We start from the raw sequence: 27,687 nt of genomic DNA on the forward strand, positions 1-27,687 counted from the left end.
CTGTGACACAGCCGAGACCTTTTTCATCTTTGTTTCCTTCTCCCTCCTCTTGCGCCGTCCTGGCTAAGTGAATCCCTCCGCCTTCAGGCTGGCCGTCATCGATCCAGGAATGATGGAGTTATCACTGATGACTGCGCAGGTAAGGAGAGCGAGTAAAGATATCAAATGACTGCAGATACTGACAAGATGTAGTCACTGATGACGTATTGCTTTCAAGGACATGGTCAAAGAAGAACGCATTAGAAATGTGAAGTTTCTATCTGAATTAGTTTTAAGCATTCGTCTTCCTTTAATGAAAGCAATGCAGACTGAGAGTCGAAAAGCGCTTTGTAATGTTTACACCTGTAAATGGATTTCTCTTGTCTGTCTATTGCAGCAGGAGCATGCATGTGGATCTTGTGTAGACATTTGCTCAAATGCTGACTGTTAAGTAGTAAGCAAGCAGGGGTGCTGGGTGACAAGGGCAAAAAAAATGAGCATTACGATTATGATTTAAATCAAAGTTATATATCAACGTTATAAACCCCAAAAGCATTGATCTAAAGGTTTGATTTATTCAAAATGAATCATTCGTAAAATGTTCACACAACAATAATGCATATTGATTTTGAATCACTTTTAATGTACACGTAACGACATTCATGGTTTGCTAAAAAAAATCCCGAAAACATCGTTTTACATGTTTTGAGAGTGCGGGTATTCAATACAGGTACCTTTTTTTTTATATTCATTTTCATTTTTTTTCAAGTGTTTGGCTAAAAATTGTGTCTGAAAATCAGTGGTGCTAAATGAAATAAGTGCTAAAGTAATTTTAGGGAACTAAGTATTAAAGTTATCAGTTACTTTATACATCAATCTTTATTGATTATTTTCATGCGAATGTAAGCAATTACTCTCTACATGAAACTAATTTATACAGATTACGTTAGCACCATAGTACCTAAAGTAATCGATTACTTATTACCTAAATTAATTGTTTTGTACCTATAATAAAGAATTACATTAGGTACCAAAAATTGGATTGTTTTACTACTTGAGTACCTAAATTAATTGATTGCATACTCATTAATTACTTTTTTTTGTTTTGTTAGTTGCACACTTGAAAACATTCATTTTTATTGTATTGATTGTCATAAACATTCTGAGAAATATTTATTCCATTTTTGCAAATGATTTTCATTTTTGGTTACTGCAATTTCCAGTGAAATGACAATGTATCTTGTTCTACCTATTTTATATATAAAAAAAAACAAAACTCTTTAGTTTTGTTTTATCTTATTTTATTGTACAAAAGCTTTTTAATTTAAAGCTAGCTTCAGAGAGTAGCAGCTGTCCACATACTGTTTTTGGGGAAAAATGCATGTTAAATACAAATCAAAACTTAATAGATATAAAAAAACAAAAGGAAAATGACACTTCTCCAACTTGCAAAGCAGACTGAAGTAGTAATGATTCTTTGCACATCTATAGATTGAAGCAGAAATCAATTTTTTAACTGAATTGAATCAAATTATTTTGAATCGAAAGTTGTTTTGATCCAATATTCGATTCTGAATCGAATCATAGACCCCAAATCAGAATTGAATCGATTCCTGGGACAGTCAATGATTCTCACCCCTAATGCGTATCAGAGCTGGAAAATACCCTGTCTGTTTGCGGGACAAATATACGAGCAGTGATTGGAAGACCTGAGTGACATACTGTTCATAAAAAGTAAAAGTGTATCATTTTAAATAATTGAGAGATGTGTTTGAAAACCACTTGCTTTTGTTATAGTAAAAGGTTTACATTGTCATTGTTTTACGCATATTAGAATGTGTTTGCAAGTTCTACGATATAGTGCCTTTTGAGGTTTGGGGTCCGTTGTACACAAATAGAGATGACTCCAGTGAGAATGAGGTTTTTCCAAAAGAAGACAGACGTGAAGGCGAAGGCTTTATTTAAAAAGATGAGTCACTAACAGGGCAGACCTCTGGGCTGGCGGTCACATCTTGTGGCTCCTTTGCTTTTTTAAGCCCGCTGTTTCAAAAACAACATCATCGTCCTTAAAGTTCGACAGCGGTGACAGCGGTGTGTCTCCCACCATCGTGACTTCCCTTTTTGTTATATTGCATGATGGCAAACAGCAGCACTCCTTTTTCAGCCTGTTCTTCCTCTCATCGCCCTTTGTCCTGTGATGAGTGCTTCACATAGCCAGAGGGCAATGCTTTCTTGTTATCATTAAGGTCCCTTAGAGAAGGACAGGACAGTGCAGCCTTTGGATACATTTGGAAAGTAATTGCTGTTGCTCTCGAGTGCAAGATTAGGCCTACTTTGACTACATGCTTTCTTTTGATGCAGGAGGTGTTTTGTTTACAGGAGGAAGGATTTGCTGTCATTTTGTTTCATTTGGACACTTTTAAGCTCGCAATACTTACACTATTGTTAATAAGTTGTGGGACAATGTTTGACGATTCAACACATCGTATGAAGGGAATCAAATATTCAATAAAAAGTAGGGGTCCCAGAATGGAGCCCTGGGCCACACCCTTTGGGAGTTTTATGCAAAAATGAGAACCACATAATGCAAATGTGGAAAGAAGGACAGTCTTCCTGGTCATGGGGCCCGACTGCAATATTTGTTAAACTATGGCGTAATAAGTTTTCCCATGTTCTTGGTTTGCTCCCTCTGTCCCTTATGTCTCATCCAGATGTTGCTCATTTGGCTTGTATAAAGTTCCCTGCCTTACTTCTGTTCCTGTCAGATCATTGTCACTGTCTCTTGTTGTTAGCGGCCATTGAACAAGAAGACCAGGTCACATCTTTGTTCCTTGCCTTCTTCCCAGTGTTGTTGTTTATTTCTTTTTTACCCTTTTGTTTTGGACTTTGTTAATTCTGTATTTTTCTCTTTTTCCGAGTTCCATATTTTCCTTTTTCATTTTTTGGGATGAAAAAAAATGTTTTTGGTTCACACCTGCCTTGATGCCTTGCTTTCTGCATTTGAGTCCCCAACCTCACATATACCTGACAATTTTCATCAGTTGTTTAGCTACACACGTTAAACAACACACTCAGGAGAAAACAGTAGAGCATTTTCGGGCAAAATTATGAGAAGATGGACTTGCAGCAACTACCTTAAAAACACACCTCATTCCAAGTGATCATTAGGGGATGTTTAATAAGCACATGGAGGTGCATAGTTTATCTTAGGTCGCCAACCTTTAGAAATTTTGTGGCAAGCTATTCTTTGCATTTGCTGTAAAGATGTTTCTTAATTGATCCCCTCTCATTACTTTCTAATTGCTCACAGTTTCTCATGAGGCCAGTTTGACCCAGAGGTGAATGGAACTCATTCAAGTGAATGAGTTTGATGGAAAGCCTCATCTGATAGCCATCTGTTCTCAAACAGTTAATAAGGAGCACTCGGTGTGTGACACATGCTTGGGATGGAGGTTTTCCTGAAATTTGTCAACCAAAAGGATTCATATATGCTTATTCAATAAGCTACAGAAGACATGAACTAACAAACAAACAATCTATCCACCAAACTCACCATAATGTTACTACTTGTGGGTTCATAATGCTTGCTAATGTCATGTCATTGTGACAAAGGCAATGGTGACCAATTTATCTCGTGGCATTGCTTGTACGGATGATGTGTCATTGAGTAAGACATCAGCAGGGCTTTTGCCTCTGGTTTGACCTTGTGATGATGACTTGATTTATATTTGCAATCCTAAAGTTTCTCCTTTTTAATGTGAGAAAATGTTACAATGACCCCAATTAAGGCGTGTTGATCCAAGTGTGCATACAGTGTAAGTGAGTGAAAGGTCAGCTTGCCAGATATTTCAGTGGGACCCTTGGCTAGACAAAGGGCAGATCTGATTCACTAAGTAAGGTAAATTCATATGCAATTAATTTATTTTTCATTGGTGGCCCTTTAAATCCTTTGCCCTTGCTTTTATGATGGCTGGGCTAATTATCGGTGTCAATATATGGCATTTTGAAAAATACCGGCATTGGCTTCTTTAAAATTCTGATGGCTGTTAAGAGATTACTTATGGTATCATTAACGGCATTTATTTGAATTTTCTCGTAAGGCTACAAGAGATTTTGCAGACCCTGGGAATACACTGCACATTTTTTTTTTTTTTTTGAGTGGAGTTTTAACATTTACTGGAGGTTATAGAAAGTGTGAAATTTCGGAGCACTTCATTTACTGTCATAAACAATTGAGAGCCATTTAGTTAAGCTTTCATTTATCTTTTAAGGCCGATGACCCAGGGAGCTCTCTGAACCTTGTTTGAATTTTATAACAAAGATGTACTGTTTTAAAAATTTGTTAAAAACCAACAACAAAAAAAGAACAATTCAACAAGACATTTTAACAAAGGAGTTTGTAATTAAAAAAAAAAAAGAATATAAGTTATTGTCCATCTTAAATGGCATATGCTTTGGGACAGCAACAAAACCAAACAAAAGAAAACAACATTTTATTTCCACTTTTAAGCATAGTGTGGTTATGAAACACAGTTGTCAAACTCAAGTACCAGGGGCCAGATCCAGCCCGCCACCTCATTTTATGTGGCCCATAAAATGCTATTTATGACTGGCTAAAAAAACAAATTTCAATTTTACAAAATTTGGGGGGAAACAACAAGCGTCTTTTGTTCCAAATTAAAAACAAAACAAAACTGAAAAAAGACTGTAGATTTAAAAAAAAGGGAAGAAAACCCCCTTTACTACAGATCATGGTCATGAAAACAACAGCAAAAACTGCCTTACTTATGGTCATTTAAAAAGACCAAAAAAAAAACCCCCACCTTGCCATACAGGTTTCTGGCTAAAATACCAAAACTGCAAGTTGTCTTCAACTTTTATCATTTTTGGGAGTCAAACAACAATTTTTTTTCTTCCCGATCTCTCTTTTGAACTGTTCTTATCAGCTTCCGATTTCCAAACTACTTAACACTTACAATTTTTTCGATTTGCAACCATTCAGGGCCTCTGACAGAAACTAGAACTACAATGTGGCCCATGATAAAACATAGTTTGACACCCTGTTATAAAACCTTCTCTCTACAGGTTCTGCCTCTGATGACTCACTTCATCAGAGCTCAGTTCAGCAAGTTAACACTGCGTGTGGTTTGCTATTCTTTAAAAGAAAAAAAAAAACTTTTTTCAAAAGCTTGTCCGGCATCATGCAATTTGTCACTATACTGTACAAGACTTTTGTTTGCGTTTTGCTTTGATTTTCCTTTGGGTTTTAGTTAAACTTACCGTGCATCAGAAAGATGAGAACCGATCCATTCTGGTATCATTTTGGAGACTGTTTGAAGTGATGATGCCTTGATCAAGGTTGCCACATCAATGCATACCTAAGACGTCATTTTGAATTTCAAAATGTCTGCCAAGATACGGGACACAGAGAATTGAGCCAGCCTCTAGTGATAACCTGAGGACACGTTTCTGCTGAACACATTAGGCACACATGCGAATGACTCATGAATCATGGCACGCATAATATAAGCCCCATAATGCTTTATTCATTCAGGAGGGGGGCGAGCATGACAGATTAGAAGCATACAAAGACATCACACGCATGTAGACAGAAACAATGGCATGTCTCTTATATAAGCCATGTCAATTTTCAGCCCACATGTCATTTGGGGATTCATTGTTAAAAGTTTTTGTGGGGGTGAAATGCTGGTTCAAAAGTTTTTGTGGAGGTGTAATGTCAGATATTTGACCATTTTCTACCCCGCTTATCCTGCTCATGGCCTGCCAATGGTGATTTTAGGTTTTTCATTAAAGGTCATTTTTGCCTGAGTTTGAGTTGTTTTTCAAAACAGGTAAATTTAATTCATTTTAAAGTACTTTTGTTTTTGTTGTTGAAATTGCTTCATTTTCTATGTATTAATTTTTGTATTAGGTCGTTTTTTTTTATAAACTTTGTATGGACTGCTTGTAGAATACTAAATAAAAAAAATCATGTGGTAAAAAACAGTAAACCTCAATTCCACAATGACTGTTGGACCTTCGTATTTCTGTATGGCTTAACAGTAACAATAATGACATTTAAAACAAAAAACTGGCAAGGCTTTATCGGAAATTAATTGACGAAACACCAAAACAAAGGACATTTTCACTTTGATTCGAGTTTCAGTTTTTGTAAATGTCTATTTTTGTAACGTTACCTTTTTAAGCGCACATTTTAGTTCATTCTGATTGTTTTTTTTTTCTTTTTTTGGTTTCAATTATTTATTCATTTATTTATTGTAAGTTTCGGTCAACTCCAGTAAACTTGTCCGAGTGGGAAATTAACTCATGCCACCTTCGTTGAAACCATCGCCACACAATCCATGAAAGATTAAAATGATCATGGTGTGAAGTAATGCTGTTTGGATTACTGCTGGGACACCTTTACACTTTTCACAGCGGTAAAATGTTTTGTTGTTTGGAAAAGCAGAGAGGATTAGGGTAATCCGACTATCACAACATGTACAGTTTATGTGACTTTTCATTACATGATGGTTACTGTGTATGTAAATGATTCAGTGTAAATTATAATCCTAAAAAAACAAACAAACACACGTTTTAGCCTCTATCTAATAGAGAAGTGAATGTTTAAAAAAGTAGACAGTATTTATGCTAACTTTTCTGTCATGACTTCTCTGTCATGAGCAACATTTAGCAGTGGCTTTGTCAAATGTGACTGGGCAACACATTTCCACAGCCATTCCTTCATTTCCACCCCAGTTGATGCTCCAAGCAGGACACCACACGTTCCCACTTCCATTAAAGTTTCAGAAGCGTGGCCGAAGATACACTCCGTTGTTCTAATGTACTTTGAAGCACACATGAACACAAACACGCTCAGACTCACCAAAGAAAAGACGAAGGATGTTGCTGCAGGTGACTGCTTTATTGCGGAAATCCAAACGTGCCTTTACACGCACCTGTTCTTTATGCCTTCTTGCCTGGCAGCGTGATCATAAATTGGGTCTTGGGTCTTTTGCGAGCATTGTGTCTCACGAATAGCGAGTTAGTGCTGGGTATTGTGGCTTTAAAGTACTGTATATTGTGACACGTATTGCGATATACTGGGCGATTTTTGTTAAAAAAAAAAAAAAAAAAAAAAAAAAAAAAAATATATATATATATATATATATATATATATATATATATATATATATATATATATATATATATATATATATATATATATATATATATATATTCAGTGCTCATTTTACTTCAGGAAAGCATTGGGTCTCCCAATACTGAAATACTATGGGTCCTGACAGAGATGTATGAAGTCACAAAAATTGTGCAATAAAAGGGACAAAATTAGGAGCAGGAATCTTTGTCCCACAATTCGATTTTGGGGTCTCCGATTCAATACAGAATGAATTTTCGATTCAAAGTGAATGAATTCAGGCAAAATTGCTATCTATTGATGCTATCTATTGATCAATCTATTGATGAGCAAAGAATTATCACACAATTTCAGTCTGCTTTGCAAGACAGAATAAAAAAGGGAAAGTGTCTTTGATTTGAGTTTTGATTTGTGAAAAACAGGCCTTTTCTCCAAAAAAATAACATGTGGACAACTGCTACTTTTTGAATAGCTATAAATTTGATAACTTTTACGATTTAAAATAAGATTAAACAAAAATGTAAAAAAATGTTGCCCAAATGAAAATTATTAATATTTCTAAGTGCATTTATGACAAACTAAGAATGAAAATAAACCTTTTCAAGTGAGCGTCTAAACTGAATGTGCAGGAAGTGAATGTGAGAATGTAATTGGCTAAGGCTGACAAAGAACATAAGTCACATCGCGAACAAGCTCCCATTGCTGGTCAAAATTGCCTTGTGTGAACCAAGAGTTTCACAACTTCTCTACAAAAAAAACATAGGGTCGCACATTGATTTGAAAACATGCGTCCCATGAAAAAATGATGCATCGCCGACGCAGGGACGTAGGCAAAATGGAGCGCTGTATATTAACAAAACTGAAAAAAATATTGGAGGAAATGATTTGAATAGATTTATTTATATATTATTACATCTATTTATTCTTTTTTAGAAGCCACGTACCATTGACATCAATGAACACACATTAAACATTCTTTTTCAAAAAAAGCAGCACGTCCATATTTGTTTCTTTCAAGCATGCTCTTGACTGTGTTAATATGTCCCCCAGCAGTTGAGAATATTCTTTCAGATGGCACTAATGTGGCAGGAATACAGAGGTAGTACTATGCCACACGTGCCAGCACAAGATACTGGTGACAGTTATCGCGCAACACTTCTTACTCTTCTTTTTCAGCCATTTTTGCTCTTCCACCCTAAATGAAATATAGCTATGATTTTCACTTATGTCGGTGAAAACCCCCCCAACAAAAGCCAAGGAGAAATCTATTTTTTACAATTTATTAAATACAGTGAAACCTTGAGAAACGGTCGTTTCTCTACATTTTTTTCTTCATTTTAGATGAATTACTGAGCATATAAAAGAAACAAAATGATATAAAACAAAACTTGAGAGCTCAAAATTCCCATTTGAGTTAATTGCAACATGAGATTGACTGCTCGTTAATATGGCTGCTTGCTGAGGAGGACTGAATATTATTGCGCATGTCAGCAACTTATTGTGGATGACTTGATCACTATGAGGATGAGGAGAACGAAGCCCAACATATGACCACAACGGCAGAAATTAATAAAATGTTATCTTCGTATCATAAAGTTTTCTTTTTTTGCTGTTTACCCTCCTCTGCCACCACTTCTGCTTTGGAACATGGCCTCACTCGAAAGGTAATGTGTTGTAACGTTTAATCTGGTGTTTTTGATGCGCCTAGAATGATTTACATGTAAAACACAATTCATAATATGGAAAAAATCAGAAATCATGAAAGCCATGTATGTGACCTTGGAGGTATAACTGCGTGGACAACAAGCTTGCCAATTTTGGGGCGGGTCTTCTACGACCAAAGGCTCAGCCGACCTCTGAAACAGTACTTGGTGTCATGAAAAGCATCCGATTGAAAAACCTTTGCTGCTATTTGGAATTATGATGTCCGAGTCTCACATATTGAAAGTATGGTCGGGACAGTAATTATGTTCAGTTTATGGAATGCCAACTCTTCATTTGTGAAGTCTAGGTGTGTACCTCAGGTCGACATGCGACAGGAATAGAGGTCCTATGTCTGTTCACTGGAGCACACACTTAATGAAATTGAGTTTAACAGCGCATGAAACATACAGAAGTATTTTAAGAGGTGCGTGTATAGGATGTGTGTCCTTTGTGCACGCATATCTGTGTTCCTCTTTTGAGTGTTCACACACTAATGCACCGTTTTTAAACTGCTGAACGATAGGTCTAACAAACACTAAAATGAGGTCCATACTTGTAATCTTATCACACACTCAATGGCTAATGCACAAACATGACCAAAATGAACTTGAATGGACTTGATTTATACCAAGAGATCATGAGGGTGCTAATAAAATATGTTTTAGATGACAGTGATGGTAATTCATTTCATCAATTGATATCTACAATGATTCAAAGAGATTGTCCCACACTGTTGTTATATTTATGAAAGAAATGCATTGACATCCACCACACACACTCCCTGAGGAGTCAAATGTTTGCCTGCGTTCTGTTTGTAGGTAGTTTTAAATTTTGACTGTTTGTTCTCACCAAACTGTCAGGTGTGACAGAGGCATGTAATAGGAATACCATTGGTTCATCAGAGTGCCTGGTTATGTGCAATGTGCTAAACTGGATTTACTATTGCACAAAAAAGACGTATCCACCCCATCGGCCCGAAACCTGGTCTTATTTTGATGAAAGCCAGTACTAGTATCTGCTGCTGTTTTGGAACAAGTTTCCCAATCACAAACTAGAAATCACAAACGAGAAAAACAGACAATAGACATTAGTTTCAGAAAATTTTACGTACAATCCTATGCTGGAATAAGTGGATTTTTGTTTAACCCTTATGCAGTAATTTCACCATTTTTGGATAGTTTTCCTCCACATCATTCTGGCAGTATTTTAGCAAAGGGATGGCACAGTCCTGGTAGTGTGATGACTAAGTGGTCATGCCATTTTGATCCAAAGATCAAAGTATTGGACGAAATACCGCAAAAGGGTGAAAAAGATCTGTCATTTTTTGTATCGCTCGTGGTATTGGTATCGGTGTCAATATCTGCGACTGCTTGACAGTCGGTCTGAAAAAAGGTGGTATCAAACAGCCCCGGTTTCAGTGACCTGGGCGTTTTTCTTCTCCTTAGAAAAGTAGTAACGAAAATAAATTTGATCGTAAGAAATTAGATCGCCATTGTGCCATAGAGTCTTTATTAGATTTCAACAACAGATTGTGTAAGGGAACCCAATATTTTAGTATGTGACTATATTGACACATGTACCGTGAATGTTGTATGGCTTGGAACACAATGGTTTGCTGTTGTTAAGTGAGTATTTATGTAGTGAGGGGAGACAGATGGGGAACAGAAGGGAAAAGGACGCCATATGATTAAAGACCTCAAGCAGAAAAAAACATGACCACCTTGGGACCTACTTGTGTAGGTTGACCCACTAAAACATGTTCTAATGGAATCCCTGTGTATATGTGTGCACCTGGATGCATCCAGTATGTGCATTCACAGTACGGTTTGAGAGTGTATAGAGCGTACAAAGTGGTCAAATGAAAGCTGGGCGGCGTCGCTCAGCGATGTCAGTGAATTCTTCTCCTTGCTCGATTGTCAGCTTGAACGCCTTGAGCAAAAATAAGCCAGGATTCAGCCACCCATGGAACACAACCCCACCTCATGTGTCTCACTTGCTGTCACTTTTGTACCACACTCACGTTTTCTCGCCATACCTTACGCTGCAGACTTTTCCTCAATAATATGCTGTCTGTTATTTTTGCTCCCCCCGCCCCGCTTCCGTCATAAGTTCAGTCAGCCTTATTTTCCCCCCAGACATGCACAAGATGTTGTATTTTCTTTTCATTACATGGCTCAATAACTAAGACATTATGTTGGTATTTTTTCTGAACTTGATTTAGAAAAAGTCATCTTGTGATTCACTGTAGTAACGTCAGTCCCGTTTTCCCTCAGAACACGAGAGTAAGTGATGTCACGTCTCTTTGAAAGCCGCTGCTAGCAAGGAAGACTTCATTAAAGATAATATCCGGGGATTAATTTTTCACTCTTCCCCTTTGGCTTTCTATGACAGACGCTTGGTTATCCCTTGCTGTTTGTACAGTCAAGTGTAGACTTTATATCAGGGATCACCAACAGGATGCCCGCGGCATTAGGTGGCCCCGAAGGACTACATGAATCGCAGGGCTTTCTCTAATTAAATAGGTCACCCTTGACATTTATTGAGAAAGTCAGAATAATCATCATAAATAATGGTACACCCATTATTTCATCCACTCAATCGCCTCAACAATGAAAACATTTGAATATCATATTGATATGTTTGAAATATTTTGATTCCATTGTGTCATTCATTAGATTACACTAAACTGCACCTACAGTAACTACACGCATGTTTGCAAACACATTTTTTAACTAATATTTCTATGGCCGAGACATAAAATTGAGAAAACACTTGACTGGAAATTATTTTACGTACTCAGATTGAGGTCTACCTATAGAAGTGTTCAGAATGTTGCAAATGCATTTTTCTACTGCCATACCCCCAATCCTTTGTTTAACTTTGTCTTCTCCCTTTCCGCCTTTTTCCTACCCCGACAGATGTTTTAGAGGGAAGAGGAACAGCTGGCTGCGGCGGGGCTGTTTATTCACCACTTTTTTTTCACTTCGCTTCTCTTTCATTCTTTTCATTTCATCAGTTAGAGAGAATTCCATTTATAGCCCTACGATAACCCAAATATTATATTTATAATATATATATATATATATATATATATATATATATATATATATATATATATATATATATATATATATATATGTGTGTGTGTGTGTGTATATATATATATATATATATATATATATATATATATATATATATATACAGTATGTGTGTGTGTGTGTGCATATCAATTTGTACTGTGTGTACTCTGGGGAATCACCACAGGCGGTTTCTGCATCCCCTTTTAACTTATGAGAACATTATGTAACTTTTGTAAGCCATCACACAAATACACATACATGCACAACTGCATGCATGAACTCAAACACACACTCACACACACACGATCTTACAGTGCATTCCTACGCAGGTTTACAGGACAATGTTTTCTTTCTGATATCCCCGCTATCCTAACAAGTGGTCTTCAGTTAGCTGCACACATATCATGTAACATGCCCTTCATGCTTCATGCACAGGATCCTCACTCACACTCTGGCAGGATAGGTATTGTCACTCAAAACATATCAAAACTGGACAGTGTTCTTGAGGTGTCATGCCGGCAGATGATGAGATTTGGAGGATTGAATCAATGTTTCTCTTTAATCCCAAGTCACGCAGCACTGCATGCTGGTCCAGGATGTCCTGAATGCATCCAATTGGGATGAGAGCGATGGCTCGAGAAATTTCAGGATGCATGCAGCGAACAGGAAGAGACACAGTTCAGAAGTCGGTGGATTGCATTACGGATTGAAATAATTAGGGCAAAAAAGATACTATTTCTTTGTGACCTCTAAAACTTAAGAGCACTATGCAAAATCAGTGTTTTTTTTTTTTTTTTCAGCGAATGACGTAGGATGACTTTGCACTACATGGTTCAAGTGACCTGAAACGTGACCTGAAACCTGATATCCTCAGATCAGAATTTCTGAATAGATGAGAAACCAATGAAGAAGCAATGTAATGCCAGCCTGACAAGGTGGAAACACACCACTGTACAAATTGTACATAACATTCCATATGTACACAAACTTGCGACTGAACCGATTGGCCAACCAGAGGATTCGCTGTGACTATTGCCCCTCCTCATTTAGAGCTTTATGTTGACTAATGGCTCATCAAATGTATTTGGCTTCTTTTCTTCCAACAGGGCAATTTACAGAGGACCTTCAACTCTGTACGAAAGTACAGGCCAAACTTTTGGAGATCCCTCAAAAATCATATGGTATCAAATTGACTTCAGGCTGATCTGATAGGCTTGATTCTCATTGGCCATGAAAACTCTTGAAAACGCACATTTATGAACTGAAAGTGTTTCCTCATTTCAATCGTAAATCTATACACTCACCATTAAGAGAAAATACAAAGATGTCCAAATCTGTTGAGTAAAAGGTGCCTACTCTGAACAGCCTAAATTATGAAACATTTTCATGACAACAATTCCATGAATATTTGATGACTTCTTTGTGAATGTTCTAGAATTCAATAAATGTTTGGACAATGAAAAACACTGAATTAGAGGGTCTTTTTAATTGATACTGTAAAACTAATATGACATAGAAATATAGAAGATGGATAGATGTAAGTTAAAATGTGCAACAGTGTGACATAATTGGTTTGTGGAGCTCTTTGTGTATGTGAACATGCTGCCTAGTTAAAAACTCAACTACTTTTGAAAAGAGTAGAATCTCAAAATGTGATATGCAGAAGTTGATCGAGCGCGGCAAGTCGATGCGACGTCACAATAGAAAAGAAGATATAAAATCCCACTGAGGTTGTGTTACGTGATAGAAACAGAGGATGGTTTAAAAGAGGGATGTTACAAATCAAGCCGAGAAAGAAGCCGGGGTGAAAATTGGTAAAATGCTCACATCATCCCTTCATCTTAATACAGCAGCTCCTATTATAGTTCATCCTTCATTTCATGTCAATTTGACATCTGCCATCCTTCCACCTCCTCTTTGTGTCTATCCCATCTGCTCAGCCTCCTACCCCCTGTCTTCCTCTTAAGTGATCTCATTATCCTCCATCTCCTTATCTATCCTTTCTCCTACCTCATCCCTACATACTGTACATTCCATCATTTGTTTACTTTCCAAACGCCTCCTCACCGCTTCCCCTTCCATCTCCCACATTGTCTCCACTTCCAGTCGGAATCGTCACATCAACAATCCCATCATCTTTTGTTACTCGTGTCTAATCTGCGTTTCTATCCCATCATTCCTGATCATAGAATGTCATCGCTACCTCTGTCCTATCAGCCTGTCATCCTTTTACCAAATCTCCATCTATGCTCGACCCTCTCTGCTCAACCTCGTCTCGTTCAATAATTTACATTTTTCTCGACCTATCTCAAAATATTTACATTTCTCATTCATCTCTACCTCCTGCGACCAGCCGTTTAGCCATTCATCATCCCTTCATCCTCATCTCTTACCGCACTCACATTACGTGGTCATCTCCCAACACCCATTCAACTCATTCTCATTACTCCGTCCTATTCATTGTCATCTCTTTTAATGTTTTACCATAGCATCATTCTCGGTTGTCATCTGCTCATCCTTCAACTTCTCTGCACCGCTTATCTACCATCTCCTATTTATATTCTCATATAAATAACTGGCCATCATACTCTGTACTGAAGTCCATTGTGCGTTTGTTCTTTTTCTCAATGCTTGGATATTTTTCTTTGAATAGAATAGAATAGAATAGAATAGAATAGAATAGAATAGAATAGAATAGAATAGAATGCCTTTAATGTATATCAGGTACAAAAATTGGGAGGGCACCTACCTCCATCCATCCATCTCAAAAGACAGTGACTCATTTACTCAACATTTCATCATCCCTTCATTTCCCTATCCCATATCCAACTCATTATCCACTCTCATTCCTCCTCTTTGCCTCATCTCATAAAAATTTTCCTTTCCCATCTCTACATTTCCAACTCCCGTGTTTTTATTCCTTTCCTTTTCTCATTAACAATTTGTTACCTCATCCAATCGAATCTCCTACTGACCATACCAGCATCCCCTTAGCTTCCTCCTTCATCCTATAGTTTGGGCATCATCCTTTCATGCTACTGTATGTCTGGAGTGTGGGTGGAAGCCAAAGTGCCCGGGGAGAATCCACGCGGACTCGGGGAGAACATGCAAACTCTATACATTCTTGACCTTCTAATGCATATGAGACCATTTGAATTGAAAGTCTCGCCAAACCTTTGACTCATTTACTGATCCTCACATCTCATCGCTACTTCTATTCCATCATGAGTTCATCCTCTTACCTTGTACCGTTACCTTTGCCCTACTCTTGAATTCCCTTTCATCCTTCTGTTTCATTTGTTTTGTTTCATCAGGTGCATTTCTCTCCGGCATCTCAGTTGGGTCCCACCTGGAGGGTGTATCATCTGTTCAGGTGGATTCACACCTGAGACCAACACAAACCCTCTTCTCCATGCTGTGTCTGAACAATTTTATATTCTCATGTACTGTATATCATAAAGCACAACCTGTATCCATCAAAACATGCATGCACACACACTGCAGGAGGTCTGTCCACACAGGAGGTCTGTCCACACACTACGTCCACAGAGAGTGCATGGTCAACTAGCCTCTCTCTCGCTCGCTCTTTCTCGCTCTCTCTCCATCTCTCTCTCGCTCTCTCTTTCCCTCTCACTCTCTCTCTCTCTCTCTCTCTCTCTCTCTCTCCCCTTCACGCTCTCTCTCTTCCTCGTCCCCCTTTAGCACTGAGCAAGGTCTCATTAAAGTGATCTTTCGCTCTTGTGTGCTCTCGGTCTCGGTCACTGTAGAACACGAGGATAGTGGACCCTATTTCTTACTTCAGATCCCTGTAGGTACAACTTTGCTGTTCATTTTCTTCCTTAATCTTTCCTTTCCTCCTCCGTTTAATAGCTTGTTTTTGTAGCGCTTCTACTAGATGAAACATATGACTGTAAACAGAAGTTTTTCTACTGTCCTTCTGTATTGCTTTTATTCGTTAGGGCAACTTGTGGACCAGGTAGTCTACCACTTAAAAAGAGCTTCTATTTATGATTTAAACTGGCTAACTTGAAATGATTGCAACTGTCATATTTTTGTAAGTTATTTCTTATGTTCTATGACAGAGTGCAGATGAAGTGCATGATCTTGCCATATTTGTGATACTGAATTATGGTGTGGGTCTTTGTTTTCAGGATCATCACAAAAAATTTCCTCTTACATAATTTAATTTGTATAATTATACTTGTTATTTTCAGACGCTGACTGCTATCGTCTCACTGAACATTCACCCTTTGATTGTTTGTAACTGACTGACCGTGTCAATGAATGCGCATGCTGCTGCAGCTGGTGTCACTGTTCTGTAACGGCTACAAGAAACGATGAAGTAATTTACTATTATGTTTTGTTGTATTTTTTTGGAGACCACTCTTATTTTCTACTCATGTATTTTGTCATGAAAATATTATCATGATTCATAGGTTAAATGAGAAAATACAGGATAATATATAAATTTTTAAATAAAAATTATTTAATTTCTCAACAGTACATCTCAGTTTCATTTGCAATTAAATATCTGTATAATTAAACATATAGATTTAAAAGCAAGAAAATATACAAACAAATGACCAAATAATCCGTGTCATGACTATTAATAATAATCTATACCCGTCCGTTGTTTCACCAATTTTTTATTCATCTGCTCTAACATTGGTCATTCTTTTTTTTTCAAACATGATTCTCTACTACCTAATAAACAAGTATGCTAATAGAATTATTAGGTTTATGAATTTTCACATTGCCTGTTTCACAATAAAACATAAAAAAAAATAATAAAGCACATTATTATTACTTGATCAAGATGGTAAAATATATTTCTTCTTTTGCTAAGAGCCTACTCAAAGAACACAAAGTGTTGAATAAAGGATTCTTATACAGTACAGCATAGAATACTCATTGAATACAAGAATACATTTATACATGTTAAAAATTACCAGACATTTAATTTTACACAAAAATGCAGTTAATTAATCTAAATGACATTGACTTATGTAGTAAACTTTTCAGATGCATCCATACATGATGTATCAGTTTACAGGTATTGCCAGTACAAGACTTATGTAACTGTAGCTTTACTGCGAATGAACAGCTTGTCATGCCTCCATCCATTTCCGTGTGAGTGTGTGTGTGTGCGTGTGTGTGTGTGTGTGTGTGTCTTCCTCCGCTCACTAGATAAGCTTCAGTATGACGTACGTGGCTCATGACCGAAAAACAGACAATGGAATGTGTATGAGAAACATTGGTGCATAAAGATCCCCTGAGCAGAAACTTACTTCCCAACTGTGATGTTTAGAAAAAGAGACAGACGTAAGAAAATTAAGGACTTTGGTCCAAGTGCTTTGAATGTCTAATTGCATTTGCATGGACAGCGGGAGAAGTGAGTCTCACTGATGCTAACTTTGAAGCCAGGACATTTATGAGTCAACTTTTGAACTCACACTGCAGACTCTAATTTTCGTAGACACAGCATACAGACATGCTGACATAATGTGATCTTTGTGCAGACAAGTCTCATTTGGGAAGTTGAGAAGCCATTATTCACCATGTTGTACATTGGGGCATAGCAAGGATGTGCACTTTGACATGTGCCCGGCACATCTGAAGATTTATTTGAATAAAGTGGTCCCATTATACGCCTGCAGGGAAATATCTAAGTCAAATTCAGTAGGCTTTTCTAATGCGATTTTACTGAATTTGACTGCGGCACAGGTGGACAATGATTGACTTCTTTATTAATATTACAAATCTTTCGTAGTGTCAGATTAACATATTAATTAAATAACTGATTAATTGACAACTAACAATTGACAACAGTCATCGTTAAATCGTATTTTTTTTTATTTAATTTGTGTTAACTTCAATTTTAATCTCTAACTTTATGCTTTCTGTACGATGATTTGGGGAAACAAATCTTCAATCACATGCTGAAGTGGACACTGATTGGTTATCATTGTTGGGAAAACTAAAAAATGGAAGGGAATATGGGCGTTGTTGGTCCTATGAATGATAGACTTGGCCCTAAAAACACCTTTGATATAGGTAGGGTAATATGCATTCTTTGTAAGGAGTTTGTCTACCACAGAAGCAGCTCATGTTTAGCAAACCACATGAATGCAAAACACCCAGTGGAGACTACAGCCAAAGTTAGCAAAAACACTCATGGCGTTAGATAGTACAGTTCTTCGCCAAAGTGAACTTGAGAACTTTTCGCTTTTGAGCAAGTCTGCAACAGACTAGATAAAAGCTTTTTTTCATTTTAATGTTATTTTCTCAGAGTGGTTAGCACATCTTGTTCACAGTTCTGAGTCCCGACGTCAATTCCAGCTTGCTCCGACCTCCTTGTTTGGAGTTTGCTTGTTCTTCTCGTGCCCGTTTGGGTTCTCTCAAGGCAATTTGGCTTCCTCCCGCATTCCAAAAACATGCATAGTAGGTGTATTGGACACTCTAAATTGTCCTTAGGTGTGATTAGGTGCAAGAATGGTTGGTCGTCCCTGTGTGCCCTGTGTTTGCTTGTCAACCAGTTCAAGGTGTCCCCTGCCTACTGCCCATAGACAGCTGCGATAGGCACTAGCAAGCCGGCAACCCTAGTGAGGATAAGGGGCTTTAGAGAATGGATGGATGGATGGATGGATGGATGGATGGATGGATGGATGGATGGATGGATGTTATTTTAAAATTATTTGAGCATTGAAAATCATTCCTTCTGATGCCCAAAACTAAAGGCTGCTGACAGCACTTGTGACTAGTTTCAATTACAGCAGAATATAATTGGTTACCGTTCATCTGGTAAAGAAAAAACTAAAGCCACATTTTTGTTGTTCTATGTTAACCTTTTGATCTGCCATAATCCATCCATCCATCCATCCATCCCTGCATCACCCTGCTTATCCTCACAATGGTCAGAGGCATTCTGGAGCCTAACACATCTGTCTTTGAGTGGAGAACTGGTTGACAGACAGTTGCAGGGCACACAAAAACAAACAACCACTCACATGCACAAACATATCTAAAGACAATTTTGAATGTCCAATGTACATAACCTGTATATTTTTGGAATGTGTGAGGAAGCTGGAGCTGCCAAGGAAAACACACAAAGGCATGGGAAAAACATGCAAACTCCACACAGGAAGGCCAGAGCTGGAAGCGAACCCATGACCTCTGCATGTGCGGCAGACGTGTTAACAAGTCAACAAAACCTTTTTTCAACATTTAGGTAAGACACCATTATAATGTTATATCTGGTTACATTCAACTTTATTGTCATTGCACAATGCAACAAACAGGCTCCAGTGATTGCTCAGGCTCTTCCTGTTTTGGTGCAAAGTAAATTTGTGGTTGCTTGAGTTTCAAATGCACTCAGTGAAAAGGATAAGCATTTGAAAATGAATGCAGATGCGCAAGTCTTCCACTGTTGCTTTCTTTTCTGTTTCTGTTGATTCAAAGTCTGCACAATTTTTCCTTGTGGAAGAGACACAGCCTCAAGGCCGAGACGTTTTAATGAGAGGGTGAAAAAGCGCAGTGCTGTCTTTGCTAAGAAACATTTGTCTACAGTTTGGGCATGAAGCCTGATTCACATATGCGCTGTGGCGGTTGATATGTTTTGTAGTGTGCTTCTGTCAAATGGCATCGGAGCATCTCCAAAAACCCTGCTTCGAACACAATAAACCATCTGAGACAGTTTGAATTAAATGTGAATAATAAGCAGCAAATGTGAAAGAGCTTGTGATTTACTCATAAATAATGGTCCTATATCTTAGCTGTTGATACAGTATGATTTTTTTTCATAAAAGAAGAATTAAAGAACATGCAAATACATGTGAATGCGTTTTTTTTCTTTATTCATGGAAAATGATGTCAATACAGTAATTTGATAGAGTACCGGCCACCTATCTGAGATTTGTCCTTTTCCATGACTTGAAACACAAACATACACAGTTTTAATTGAGGCAGCTTGGCTCAGTGCTTGAGTGGTCTCAGACCATGAGACTGTGGGCTCAATCCCTCGACCATTGTGACCCTGTCAAAGTGTCCTTGAACAAGACACTGAACCCCCAGTTGGTGCTGATGCAATGTGTTATCAGTAGATAAGTGAGTAGTCAATGTAAAGGGCTTTGAGTATCTCAGGTAGAAAAGCACTGTGCAAGTCTGTTTGCCATTTTGATTCTGGCATCATCATCATGGTGTACTACCACAAGTAACCTGCGGCCAGTCCTTAAAAAGAGCAGTTACCTAATAAGTAATGTTACCTAATGTCAGGCAACTGCAATAATGTTCCAAATTTATGTGGCCATTTCTACTTCTCCTCATTTCAACCTCTAAAAATATTAGAACAAATAAAGAACAAAAATATTTGTATTTGAATCGCTATGTTTTGTATCACGCTTGGAGTTAATTGGCTGCGAGCAGGATCGAGCGCTCTGTCTTTTTTATGTGACACTGATTGACATCTACAGGAATTTTTGGACAAGCACAAAAGTGTTTGCAGAATAACTTGAGAACCTATCTGCAGTACAGTTGTGTGGATTAATGACAAATGCAATCAAAAGGACAGAAATTAATTTACATTGTACCCCTGTGTGAATCTAAAATGGACATAAGTCACAATCTGCAGTTTTTTTTACCACTCATTTGACTCATTTGAGTCACTGACATGAAATTTTAGGACAGGCGATTTAGTAAGTGCAATCGCAAACACTGGACATGATTCATCACAATTCTCTTGCTGAGTTCAGAGATAACAAGAATGACACTGCTGTCATTTTTGTCACATTACTGTGTCTTCAGTGTTGCCTGAAGTCTGAGTTTGAGTGTAGAAGTGGACTCATGAGAGGTCTGAACGCTTGAAGCGGCAACTCAACTCAATCGAGACAGCGCAGCGTGAACGCTGTTCATGTTTGTAGGCAAACAAATAATGATCTCACTCACACTCTGATTGCTGACAAACGTTTTATCATTGTGTAGCCCCCAGAAATATCCCTCAATTAAAGCGCAGAGGTGACTTTCAGAATAGTCATGGGACTAATGTTGAATTTGGACTTTAATTTGCTGAAATACCCCCAAGTTAAAGGGTCAAACTTGCTTGAGCAAGTCAGCTGGAGGTATTTATGGTCACTTCGTGACTTAGTGTGCTGTGTGTTGTGAACCGCAAACAGATTGGATTTGTCTTGTTGTCTTTTACAAAGGCTGTGTTAGAAAAAAAAATAAGGTAGGAGATAGGTTCTTCTCAACGCCTCTTTTGAGGCGTCACTCTGCAATACTGGTAGCTGCACAGTTTAATATACTGGAGGAGTCCTGTGTAAGATTTTTTTGCATGTATGTGCATGATTCTGGAAATTAAATGTCAGCAATGTCTCCTCTTTCTTTACTGGTTGACTGGCTGCTGTGGATTAACATCCCTATGGAAGCTCACACACATATACATGCACACATTCAACTAAGAAAAAATGGGATTAATTTCCTGCCTCACTAGTTCTCTTAGTGGCTTTCTTTGCTACTGTAGTTTGCGCATGAGAAAAGCAAAACTTTGAACATGTGGCAGACTTTGTTAATCCTTTGAGAATTAAACCCACTGAGATGTATGTACATTGCTGTTTAATGTACAGTAGAGCCATACTGAGCCTGACACAGCTGTGAGGTTAAAATCCCCTGGACAGAGCTTGTTATTATTCACTCAAGTGGTTCTTATTAATGTATTCTATTGATTGGTTTTATTGAACCCCTGAGATAAAGTCATTATTGGGTCATTTCTTTTTTACCCATATTTGGGTTCTTTTTACCCAGTCCTACTCAAATAGCGGAGCGGGTCTTCCTAGGGGTGCGTGAGTTGATGCCAAGGGAGGCGCGGATGACCTCAGGGAAAAGGAGTTGTTTTTGCCATGTGAAGTGTAATTGTGATTAAAATAAGGATTGACATTTTTTTTCAGGCACTTTGATGCACTTGAGTCTTTTTCTTAGACAAACCTTTAACCTCTATGAATGCCATAAAAAAAGTAAACAGTTGTTTAAAACATTTTTTATTATTGCTTTTTCATTTTTCCTGTCTTAAAAAGGATACAGTTTTAGGTATATGTATACAATTTTTATAGATATTAATCCTATTTATGGTTGGTGCGTCAAGGCTTTGCAAAATATAATTGAGAAGCACAGTTTTTTTGTCTCCAACTGTTTTTAGAAATATTTATCCAGGCTTCAGGGTTGTTTCACGCCAAACCCATTTTCTTAGATTGTCTTGTACAAAACTAACCATATCTGGGGATGATCGGTATAAAACAACCCAGAAAGTTGCATTGCATTGACCCAAATACTTAGTCGGTCTTTTTTGGACTTAAAATTGGGTTATTTTTAGCCCAACTGTTTTTAGAAAGTGTAAAGAAACATAAAAGATGAACACAATATAAGGCGCAATTGTATTGCATGTTAATAGAGAAGCTATCCACCTGAAGACAAAACAAATAGGTAAATAAATGTTTCACATTTGACTAGTGACAAGAAACCTATAACAAAATTTTCCCCTTGTTGTTCTGACAGCATTTTCCAGCTGTGAGCGGTGCGTTCATGGATTCTCCCTATAATGGCAACACGTCTTTACAGACGTCTACTTCCAACCTCAATGCAGGCTACTCCCGGCCCTCAGAGACTGAAGATGATGGCAAAGTATCCAGCGACACAATTTGGCTGTGGATTGCTGTCCTGGCGACCATCGGCAACATAGTGGTGGTGGCTGTTGTTTGTGCCTGTGCTTTCTGACAAAATGGAATAACGGAGCATGGATTATTGAGATTGAGGAATCTACTACTTCCTGAATATAATTCTTTTTTTTTTTCTAGAATGAGACCCTGTAGCCTTACTTTTGCTTTCTTTTCCACAATAAAACAAATTCACTCGTGGGGGCGGGGGGGGGGGGGGGGGGGGGGGGTTTGTTGTCCAGATGTATACAGGATATAAAACAAAGCTCCGTTTGAGCTACAGCTTTAAAAGCAAACTCTTAGATCATCTCAAACTTTCTACAAAAACAATATTAAAAACAAACAAACCAAAAATAAACTAAATCATGTTCAGTACAGGCTTTCAAACGTTCCATTAATCCAAGTTATTGTTATGTGAGACACTCATGCAGTCCCTCTTTTTCGAACGCAAGAAGGGTATAGTCAATAAAATAAATAAATAAATAAATAAATAAACAAACACAACTTTAGATAATTCTCCCAAAAGTTTCAACAACAAAAAAAAAAAAATCACATTTATTTAAATAATGGTTACGGATCGACACAAAGTCTAAGGCAGGACAGCAAACTATTTGGTTAATTGCAGGTTAGAGGATACCTTCAAAAATGACTGAGACTGTGGAAAATAACGGCAACAAACGATAAACCAATTACGACATGTTCTCAATTCACATGTCACTATGCCATTCAATGCAGGCGATTCTGCCAGGATCGAGCGAGCAGAATCGCCTGCCCAATGTATGAGTCGTTTTGTTTCAGTTTATGAGGGCCTCTAGTGGCCACATAGGTTCCGACTGCTGCCTGAAGGGGAGTGGTAATGAATGCCTTTACTTGTCAACTGATGTGTCGGATCTTGTTACACGTCACTAAAACAGAGGGAGAAAACCTCAATAATCAATCAGGTACCCTTGCTGCAATACCGCTCAAGATGAAAACGGTAGAAGCACTTTCCTGCATCATTCTGTTGACTATGCACATTTATGCTTCAACATACAATTTCAGAACTCTCAACTGAGTTAATCTTTGTGTAAACTTTGCCATCATCCTGCCAGTTCTCTGCAGCATGATAAACTGTTACATGTCTTTTGTTCTCAGCTTATGATATTGTTTCATTCTCCATCCCTCCCTCACTTGTGCCCAGAGGGAAGCCTCCCCATGTAGCCCATTAGAGTGGCTTTGAACTTGTCCTCTTTGATTTTACTCTTACTAGATGAATTTGCAGACAGAATAGAACCAAGCTTGTCTCAAAGAAAAAAAAAACGAGCTGGCAGAAAAGAGGAAATGGGCTGAGATGAGATGCTATGATCCTTGCAAGAGGGGCAATTAAGAAAAAAAACAGGGATGATGAAAAAATGTGCTTCAATAATCACTTCAAAGTTGAAGCATAGAATTCAGGTTAGAAGAGGAAAGTTACATGAAAAAAATGATGGAATATGATATGACATGTTGGAGAACAGGAATTCAGTAAAGGGGTGAACTAAGGAGGAGATTTGGAGCAGTACCATTATTTGCTAAGTGATTGCATAAGAAAATATGTTGAACATTTTTCTGTATTTCTTATAGAGATGATCAAAAGGGTTTGTTTGTATTCCACTATTTGTTGCAGCCCTGCAAGCACAGGCACTAATCGAGAACCTATTAATAGTTGACCCCTCCTTTAGGTCATATATGCACAAGTGCACAGTAGGCCTCAGTGGCTTTGTGATTATTCAAGGGTCAGGCGTCCATTTGTCCATGACCTCTTCAGTCTCAGTGTCAAGTCAATTCCGTATTCCAGCCATTTTGGATTCCATAAAGGAGACAACAACGGACCATAATGGATAAAACTGAACACAGTGGGATGTTATCCCCTCCCACATAACCCCTTGTGAGGAAAGACAGCAACCAAACAACACTGAAAGAAACGTGAGCAGTTTTTCTCAATAATAATTTAATATATCACTCCATCACTGAATAAATGTTTTTGGTATTATAAATTTGGCTTGGCATGAGTAGAGTATTTCAGGAAGGATATACTGAGTACACTGTACCGTATATACTGCATGCATTTTGAATACTGAATGATTTTATTATATCTATTCATCCATCCACCCTCCTACACCTCCCTTTTCTATGCCAATTCTGTTTAGGAATGATACAAGATGGAGCCCGCTCACTTGGATGAGAGGCAGGTGGTACCCTGGACTGGTCGCCACTCAATCATATGGCGCATAGAGAGAGGCAATTTTCCACACTTGCAGCCACTGAGTGGAACCGAACACATGCTGCCTACGCTGAAGTCAGGCAAGTAAAACACGCCATGTTCAATGACTTATTATTTTTATTGAATGGATGTTAATGAGAAAATCTTGACTTAATGGGCTATGGCTTTTCTGTTTTTAGAACTTGTTTTGGTTTCATGTGAAAACTAGATTTTTGTCCACCTATGACAAAGCGTTACATCAATTTTCACATGGCAAACCTTTTCTACAATAATCCAAAGACATTTCAAGCCAAGATTCCCATGCGAGAACAGCAAAGTGGATGTTAACTCAATAAAGCAGCATAACAAGTTTAATGACTCAGCAAGCTGAGCTGACAGGAGAGCAGTGGGAGCTCATCTCTGCTCCTCTTACGGTTGAACACTCTGAAGGAATTTTGCCCAGTTCTAAAGCAGTTAGCTGTTCACTTAATTAAAAGTCTATATAATAATGAATCTCTCGCAACTATCTGTGTGGGGTTAGCATTTTCTCCCAAAGTTCTTTTTTTCAGATACGACATCCTTAAACAAAAAAAGAGTTAATAGTAGTCTGAAGGTTATGTCTGTAAATGTGAATGTGAAAAGGTCACATTATACTTCACCTCTCATGCAAACATCTGCTGGAGTAGGCTCGAGCTCACGCATGACACCAAAACATAGAAAATGTAATTGATGGCTTATAAATGCAATACACTTCCCGGGCTAGTAGTTGATGATGTCGCTGAGACAATAAATACAATTACCCACCATATATCTGTTCTTCCTACAAGAAAATGTTATCGACAGCCATTTTCATCCTTTTGGCCACAGTCTGTCCCTCAAAGGTACTTTTTCTGACATCACATTTACCCATCATGCCTGCATTGGCCCCGTTTCCTTCATCGACATGTCCATTAGAAGGAGCAAGTCACAGTTTATCCTTTTTCTGGCAGCTCCTTCCAAACTGTCCTTTTCCTTTTTAGTTGACATAACCACTAATGACATTACGTGAATTACATGAATTTCAGGTTTCATACTTCACTCGATCTGACACTCTTTTCCTCTTTAGGACATTCTTAACTAACTTCTTAAGAAAGGCCGTGCGCCATTTTTCTTTCCGTCTACATCGTTTTACAACAATTTGAACCCTGCCAAAAGCTTCTACCGTTACTACCTAGTCCGGATCTTTTCCTGCCGTGGTCCCATCCTTCAGAATCCCCAAACGCCTTGAAGTAGTCATAGCTGAATTTATAAGGCACCTTGAATTGTGGCAGTTGTGTTCTGACACTCATTTAACCCAAGTTTAAACACCATTAGTTCATTCTGAACAGTCACATACCATTTGTGATTGGTTGTGCACATTTGCACACCCACATTATCCCAGGCGTTTATTTTTAATTCCCTCTGCAAAAAAGATAACAAAATATCAATTGAGTTCTAAATGGTATGGGGCATATTAATGGAAGAATTGGTTTTGAGATTATTATCCGTTTTACAACCATGAAAAGTGGCATTTGAATCGGGGTATGTAGACTTTTTATCTCCAATGTACATGCACAGCAACTGCTTTTTCTCTCTTGCATTTAACTTTGTCAGTGTATACTGTATATGGGTTGATAATCTTTCTTAGGTCTGTAAGACAATTTTGACTGAAACACAAACTGGCATTGCCAGAAATTGTGGCACGGCCAAGGTGACAACACCTCAAGTGTGTCCAAATTTCTGTACCTGAGATCAGTTGACCTCTGACACAGAAATACTACTATTAGTATAGTATTTACATTTACATTTATTTACATAATATGTCATTCAAAAAATATTTTTAAAACAATATTTAAAAAATATGGAAGAATGTGAAAGGGTCTAAGAATACTGCAACTGTGTGAAAATCTTTCTTTAAACATAATCAATTGATTGTACCCCCCCCCCCCCCCCCATCCCCCCTCTCACCTTACAGATTTTGAGCAAGATTCTTCCAAATTCTTCTGGACAAAGAGTGACTCCCTACGTGATGTCAGTTTTACCATGGTGTCAATCCCGCACAACTATTTGGGACCATGGGCATGTTTTGGTCCCCCTGAACTGTAAACACATATTTTTCCAGCAGTGCAATAAGCAATAAGAGCTTTTCCAAATCAAATGATGGATACAAATTTATATCTGACAGACACAGAAACTATTAATCATCTTTAAATATTCATTATGGTTTCATGTATATTATGTGATATATATTGTCATATACTCTCTATTTTTTTTAAAATCATTGGTGACCAACCATGACAACCAACACTGTGGTTCACTGAGACAAGCAGTAAATGATTATGCATGATAAAAATATCTCACTTTCTTGGTGCTTCTAAGAATGTCCACATTTAGTTTTCTTATGTTTTAGCTGTCATTAATACACAGTGAGACGAAACACATTTCGAGATGTTAGTCACCAATGTGTTTAGATTTTAGTGAGATTTTACATTGTGATTTCTAACTGACAATGCATTTTATGAATCATCAGTAAAATGACTTTATTAAAATAACAAAGTCTGATGAGATTGCGGTGTCAGTTAATTTGAGTTTCTTTGAATTGTGTGCATGATGATGTGTCCCCATATTACACAAGACCGAGTAGAACATCCAGAATGGATTAAAAAAAAAAAGGCAAGACAAGGCCACTTTGTAAAAGTACACTTTATCCCTGTGGCAAACCCAGATGCGTTCACTGAGTATTATGGGGGCATTAACAATAGAAAGCAGTCAAACTAAGCCAGTTGTAAGTTCTCATTTGAGTATCTAAAGTACCATGTTTATTTT

General features: G+C 37.8%; 1 protein-coding gene across 5 annotated transcripts; it reads left to right on the forward strand.

The window, feature by feature from the left end:
- LOC148416186 (uncharacterized protein C14orf132) lies at window positions 1-27,428 on the forward strand. Of its 5 annotated transcripts, none has more exons than XR_015867315.1 (3): window positions 15,626-15,730; window positions 16,137-16,264; window positions 22,465-22,598. XR_015867315.1 is itself a non-coding variant. In XM_088428519.1 (2 exons), the coding sequence occupies exons 1-2, from the start codon at window positions 110-112 to the stop codon at window positions 22,681-22,683; spliced, it is 249 nt and encodes an 82-aa protein (XP_088284645.1). In that variant the 5' UTR covers window positions 1-109; the 3' UTR covers window positions 22,684-22,821. The 5 variants fall into 5 exon arrangements, 1 of the variants encoding a protein (XP_088284645.1); XR_015867313.1 differs by lacking the exons at window positions 16,137-16,264; window positions 22,465-22,598 and adding exons at window positions 24,791-24,944; window positions 26,837-27,428 and having other exon boundaries at window positions 15,659-15,730; XR_015867312.1 differs by lacking the exons at window positions 15,626-15,730; window positions 16,137-16,264; window positions 22,465-22,598 and adding exons at window positions 22,861-24,566; window positions 24,791-24,944; window positions 26,837-27,428.
- Window positions 27,429-27,687: the final 259 nt, after the last annotated feature.

Source organism: Hippichthys cyanospilos, chromosome 11, assembly GCF_059441005.1.
Source record: "Hippichthys cyanospilos isolate Australia breed blue-spotted pipefish chromosome 11, RoL_Hcya_1.0, whole genome shotgun sequence".
In the NCBI taxonomy this organism is placed as follows: domain Eukaryota; kingdom Metazoa; phylum Chordata; class Actinopteri; order Syngnathiformes; family Syngnathidae; genus Hippichthys; species Hippichthys cyanospilos.